At 48.0% G+C, this 6514-nt stretch overlaps 1 protein-coding gene across 1 annotated transcript in view; it reads left to right on the forward strand.

The window, feature by feature from the left end:
• Positions 1-6514, forward strand: part of Ptprg (protein tyrosine phosphatase, receptor type G) — a 703518-nt gene that overhangs the window by 588400 nt on the left and 108604 nt on the right. Inside the window, exon 8 of the mRNA XM_004631705.3 lies at positions 2860-3052. Within this exon, the coding sequence (XP_004631762.1) occupies positions 2860-3052 (193 nt within the window). The remainder of the gene's footprint in view (positions 1-2859; positions 3053-6514) is intronic.

The following is a 6514-nucleotide window of genomic DNA, read 5'->3' on the forward strand; positions in this document are numbered from 1 at the left end:
AATAAATAAATAAATAAATAAATAAATAAATAAAAATCAATACTTTTGAAAGTTCCTTAGAGAATAACTTTTAGGTGTCTTCACCTTTTTAAAAAAGTTAATTATTGTTTTGTAAGACATGCTGCACTATTCAAGCTATTAATATTTGGACAAGTAGCATAAAAACAATACTTGCAAAACTTCTAAACTTTAAAATTGTATTCTTTTTTTTTTTTTTCAGTGCCAGGCATTGAACTCTGGACCTTGTGCTTGCTAGGCAGGCACTTATGCCACTGAGCTATCTCCCTGACCCTCCTTTTCTGTTTTGTTATTCCACATAAAATAGGAAACAATCAGGCTGGCTAGTTCTGTTTTCATTCCTCCCTTCCACTGTATGACACAATCAAAGGTTTCTGTAGTGTCCACATCAACCAATCCCTATGGGCATTACTCACTCCTGGCCACAACCAGGTCATCTCCTAACCACTACTGAGCTGGACATAAATCAGGTCTGCAGAGAAAAAAAAGTCACACATGTGCAAATCAGTTATCTGGGATTAAAGACAGTGGTATGTTGAAACACTTTCAGAAATTACAAGGAGTTTAAAAAGAAAATGATAAGGTTTTATATATTGTCATTTATCACAGTATAAAAAGAAATAATCTCTGGCAAGTCAGTATTTGTCAGAGTTCCACCATAAAGTGCTGTGGGACTGGAATGAACAATCTAACATTTTTTTGTTAGTTTTCTTATCTATAATATGGCACATTTATAATTAAAAAGTTGTAAACAACATAACTGAATGTACTGTACTCCTCTCTGCCAAACTTAAAACAGCCACAAGTTTACCACCAACCAAGATGTATTCTTTTGTAAGGTAATGTTCCCAAAATACACTTAAAACTTACTTTTCAGCCCAGACATGGAAGGCCATTACACAAAACACTGAGTCCTCCTCCCTCACACTTCCAGCCAGGATGACAGTCTCAACTCAGGCCATACTCATTCTGTGGCCATCTCCATACTGAAGGTCCCTGAAAGTACTCCCCCACAGAGCTGCAAGACTTCCAGCAGCAACCAGGGATAGAGAGGCTGGGCAGTGGGGGAAGGACAGGGCCTGCAACCTCTCAGCTGCCAAGCCAGAAGATGAGGAACCCGGTATTATACAAGCCCTGTCTCTGCTGCCTAGTACCTCATACTTCCATCAGCAGAAGAGGTTCATTGGACACCTTCCACCTCCCAAAGCAAAATGACTCTTGGAAACAGTAAGAGACTTGATTGTGTTTACATAAAGACAAAAGTCAACACAACAGTTCTACACAGTGGAAAGAGCAGTGAAGAGGAAGAAAAAAGACAACTAGTCTGAAAAGAATTTTACCTCAACCTTCACTAAGAGCAGGGAAAAAGATTAAGATATAGTTTATTTATCTTGAAAGTAAGAGGTAAATATTATCATTATATAACTGTATTTTAGATCACAACAGTATAAAATGATAGGTAATATTTGACTATCACAGTATAATAGCATCATTTGTACAGAGATGAAGACCAAAATACCATTTCATTGGCTATCAGCAACCCACGTGCTTTGGTTGTCAGTGAAATGTTTTGAAATCTTTACATGGAAAGACTTTTTAGAAATTTTATTCAAATAAGCAAAAAATCAGATAATGCTCATGTCTTATTATAAACTTATTTTTGCTTCATATACACAAAACACTTTCCTTCTACTGCCTTTAAATAAAGTATACTTTATTATTCTGCTTCTTAAAGTCTAAATATTTCTTAAACTAATAAAACATACCACTAATACTAAGAAGAAGATAGAATAAATTCCCCCCCATTAATCTCAATATATTTTACCTCTAGGATTTTTTTTTTTTTTTTTTTTTTTTTTTGTGATACCAGGGATTGAACTCAGGCCCTTGCACTTGCCCAGCAAGCGCTTACTCTACTGAGCTATCTCCCCGGCCCTTAGGTTTATTATTTCAGGAACCTGTCTTTTAAGGGCCAGTGAGATAGCTGAGTAGACCAACAGCCTGCTCTGGCAAGCACAGGGACCAGGGCTCGATCCCCGTCTTGCCATGCCAGCCCCGCCCCCAGGGCATGCTGAGCCGGCCCAAAGACTGGGCATAGTGGTGCACACCTGTAATCCCAGCACAGGAGGGTCACTGTGAGTCCGAGCTGCGTAACGAGACTCGGTACCCAACACATGAAATGAAATCAGTAAATAAGTAAAGACAGGTTCTGCATTTCCAACGTAATGCAGACGAGGAAAGTTCAGCTCTAGAAAGCTTCAGTGGTTTGTCCATAATTACGCATGAGGTCATTGTTGATCTAGTGCCATTTAACTTAGCATGTGATTAGCGTGTGGTCGCTTGGCTCGTCTGGGCCCCAGTGTGCCAGCACAGGCTCATTCATAAGGCTTCAGCAACTGCTATTTATTGAGGGCTTATGGTATGTCAGGAACTGTTTTGGGGACAGTATATAGTTTAAGCATTTTGTCACCACCAGAATCCTTTGTGGGCCCCAATCATCTGAGTGAGCACGTGCGACACTCAGGAGACTTGTTTGGGGCCCACAGTGGGCAGGTGGTGGAGGCGGGGCTTGCCCAGGTGGCCTGGCTCCTAGACCTGCCAGCCTCCTCCCTTGAACACTGCAGGTCTGCCGGGGAGAACCACACAGAGGTCTCTCTGAGAGACCCACGCTCCAGGTGTGTCTGGATTGTGGCAAGGTGATAAGCCGCCTGCCTCCCGGGGACATCTGCCCTGGCGCCAGTGCCTCTTGCCAGTTTACATCCTTGCCACTCTGCTGGCTTTGGGTCACGCTGCTTTTCTAATGGACGTGGGTCTTTCCCCTCTCTGGTTCTCTCCGTTTAGCTCGAGGCTTTTTATTCCATCTTCACCACGGAGCAGCAGGACCACGTCAAGTCGGTGGAGTATCTGAGAAATAACTTCCGACCACAGCAGGCTCTGAACGGCAGGGTGGTGTCCAAGTCCGCCGTGCATGACGCCTGGAACCATGACATGGCAGACTTCCTAGAAAACCCACTGGGGACAGAGGCCTCGAAAGGTAAGTTTGGATCAAGTACCCTGGTCTGCAGGAAGATTCCTTGTCATAAATTGCTTTAAAGTGAGTGGCGTTCAAAGCCAGCCAAGAATTGTAACTCGGTAAGAGCACATGCCCCTCTGCTAGGAGAAATTCCTCTCGGTGAAACAGAGGCAGTTAGGGGAATGGCTTTAGTTAAATAGGTATGTTAACAATTGCCCTTTTGACTAGGAAGACATCAGTCATTTTTCTGCATCTTTACCTTGTACTTCAGAACTGATCAGCAGCCTCTGAAGGAAGGTTCATGAGAAACGTCTTCCTTTTCAGGCGTTTCCCTGCTGCCATCTGCTTTTCTCTGAGCTTAAAGGTTGGGGCCTTTGACTGCTCCCGGCGCCCCGCCTGGCGCTCGGCTCCTGCGCACTCGGCAGGCTCCAGCCCTGCTTGCACACCGGCCGCAGCCAGGTGCCTCCGCCACCCATCTGACCGTTCCATTCCCGTGTCAGAGAGGCACTGCTTTATCATCTTCAGGCATCGTAATCTTCTTAGTTCTGCTTTCTTGTGCGAAATGAACACAGATTTCTGTCTCCAGAAACTTAGGAGTCTGACTGTCCCTGCCCCCTTTTCTCTCGGGCTCTGGGATTTGTCCGAGTGTGTGCACAGCTTGGTGGTGCAGGGCAGGTCAGAGTTGTACTACTTGGAAGGAAGGACAAGAAGGAATCTTCTCATGGTGTAAAGAGACGGGCATTTCTCAGCCCGGTGTTCTCCACCTTGAGAAATCAGCTTGGTGGCATGGGAAGGTCCCTGTCACGGTGGAGCCACACTACGGCAACAGCACCAGTGGGGCGGGCCATGGAGCCACCCCTGCGCAATCCCAGAACTTGTGAGGCTGGGCAGGATAATTTTTGCAGGGCCAGGGAGATAGCTCAGTGGTATCAGCACCTGCCCGGCAAGCACAAGGTCCTGAGTTCAGTCCCCAGCACACGCACACACACAAAACTTCATAGGATTATCACTGTAAGTTTGAGACCAGCCTAGACTATATAGCAAAATCTTATCTCAAAAAAACCAAAACAAACAAACAAAAGAAATAGCTTCACTCACTGGGAACAATAGGGAGAATTAAGCTCAGAAACCTGTGGGTTTCCTTAGTTCAGACCAACACAGAAAACCTCACTTGAGTGCATTTTTTTTTTTTTTAATGAAACTTAGCTAAAAATAAAGGAAATAACCAAAGCCACAGGCTTCTTCCCAAGAGAACTGCGTGGAGAAGAGCAACACTCCTGGGAGGCACTGCGTTGTGAGGCGCATTTGCAGAGGCCACGTGGGGGAGGAATCCACGGCACGGGACGGCAGCACAGGCGCGGGGAGCTCGGATTGCTGCGATGCACCAGCTCTGTAGTGCTTGCTTGATACTAGGCTGAGCGCACCGACAGATGTGTGAGCTGTGCAGACAGCGCTTGGCCTGTTGCCCAGCAAAAGGAGAGAAGCTTTGGCTTCTCTAGCCCAAAGGGCCCATGTCAGCAAGCCTACTGCTGCTTTGGTTTGGGCCTTGGACCCACCGTGACAGGTTCAGTCTGTTCTGCATTCTCACGGATGGTTCCAGTTGTCACTGTGGCCGTGGCTGGCTCTTAGGGTGTGTGAATGCTAACATAATTTCTGATCTTTGTTGCGGGGGAGATTCCAAGACTGAGGTACAATCCTGTTCGACCTTTTAACATTGTAGAGGAAAAAACCTTCCCCTCTCTCCTTGGAGGGCTTGACAGAGTCTGAAGCCAGCAGAAAGTAGGCAGAGTGACGGAAGAAGGGTATCCAAGGACCACCACACACGTGAAGGTTCACTGCATGAAAGAAAAGTGGGTACTCATTCTGGCTCAGATCTAGACTGGCTCTCAAAAGTCTCCTGTTCAGGAGTGGGGCTTTTGGAAGGCAACTGACCCCAGGAGTGCTTTGCTCCTCCCTGGACTGACCCATTGGCAGGTTCAGGGTTAAATGTGCCTTAGTGGGTGGGTGTGGTGGGAGAGGAGCCTTACCCAGGTGGATGGCTGGGCAGCGCGCATTCCCAGCCCCTCCTCTCTGTGTGTTCCTGGCTGCCAGGGGTGAGCAGCATTCCTCTGCCCTGCCCTTCACACCGCCCATTCTGCCAACTGTGAACCGAAGCCCAAAAGCCAGGCACAAATGAAGTCTCTCCACTCTGAAGTTGTGGGAATAGGTATTTTGTCCCAGAGACACAGTTCCCAAGGCCCCATGGGACCTGGGCGCTCCCTCCTCATAGACAAGGTCAGGAGTCAGTGCGGCACTTCATGGGGAGTGGGCTCTGAGGAGAACGGGGCAGCCTGCGAGCTAAGCCATGGGCAGCGTGGGGCCACCTCCAGCCTCTCCTCCTGTGATAGAAGTTAGTTTTCCCAAATTGATGAGACTTCAGGGAATAGACCCATTCCGCTCCTTCTGGAGGCTGACCTCAGGCAGACAAGGGCAGCTTGGAGGTAGCCCATGCCCTGCCTTCACCAGATGCCCTGTTTAAGGTCCAAACTGGCCTATTTGGGTGTTGTCCTTCCCGAGTGCCTCCGACATAGTACTCAAACGGCGCATGCCCAACGGCCTGGGTGCTGCGTGCGCCTGACATGGTGTACTTCCACAAACCGACCGCTCCCAACTAATGAGCCCTCAGGGCAGTCAACTATCAGCCCCGGCGTGCCGGCAGTGACCCCAGCCCTCCCTAATGGCAGCCACTGCCAGAGATTAGCTGTGGCTGTTTGCACATTTCGGAGACAGGGAATCCTCCACCTAGAGCTCCTCTGGAGTCAAGCTTCTTCAGCCGCAGGTTGGCCTTGAAAGTGCTCGGTGTTGTCGCGCGGAGCTGTTTTCGTTCTTTCCTGCTGCTAAACCCCGGTGCTGCACGACTGCTTCAGATCTCATTTACCCCTCAAGCACATCTGAGTTTGTGGGGTTTGTCCAGGTCATAGTGATCATATTGGGCGTGTCTTTTAACAGACACGTAGACAGGTCTCTGGGTGTCTCACAGGAGTGGAACAGCTCCATGCTCAGGTCCTTGAGTTTAGGTGTGGATAGACAGTTTTCCAGAGGCCCTGAGCATGTGCTTCACACTCCTGCCCACAGTAGGACAAAGGCTCCCCCACCCCACGCTGAGGCTGGAACCCAGGGCTGCACCCGTTCAGGCAAGCCCTCTACGATCCCCCTCCTGTTTTTTATAGACTTTTTTTTTAAAAAGACAGTTTACACACTACAAAACTCAGTTTTTGTAGATGTATTTGTTTTGTTGGTACCAGGAGTCAAACTCAGGACCTTGTACTTGCCAGGCAGGCGTCGTGCCACTGAGCTAAATCCCTGGCCTTGTAGATGTACAACCTGGCTTTAATAAGTACATAGCTATATGCCCCAGGCTGTCACACAACCTGAGCACCACCTTCCTGTCCCCCGGGCTGTCACACAGCCTGAGCACCACCTTCCTGTCCCCCGGGCTGTCAC

This window comes from Octodon degus, unplaced genomic scaffold (assembly GCF_000260255.1).
Source record: "Octodon degus isolate 3935 unplaced genomic scaffold, OctDeg1.0 scaffold00043, whole genome shotgun sequence".
Taxonomy (NCBI): domain Eukaryota; kingdom Metazoa; phylum Chordata; class Mammalia; order Rodentia; family Octodontidae; genus Octodon; species Octodon degus.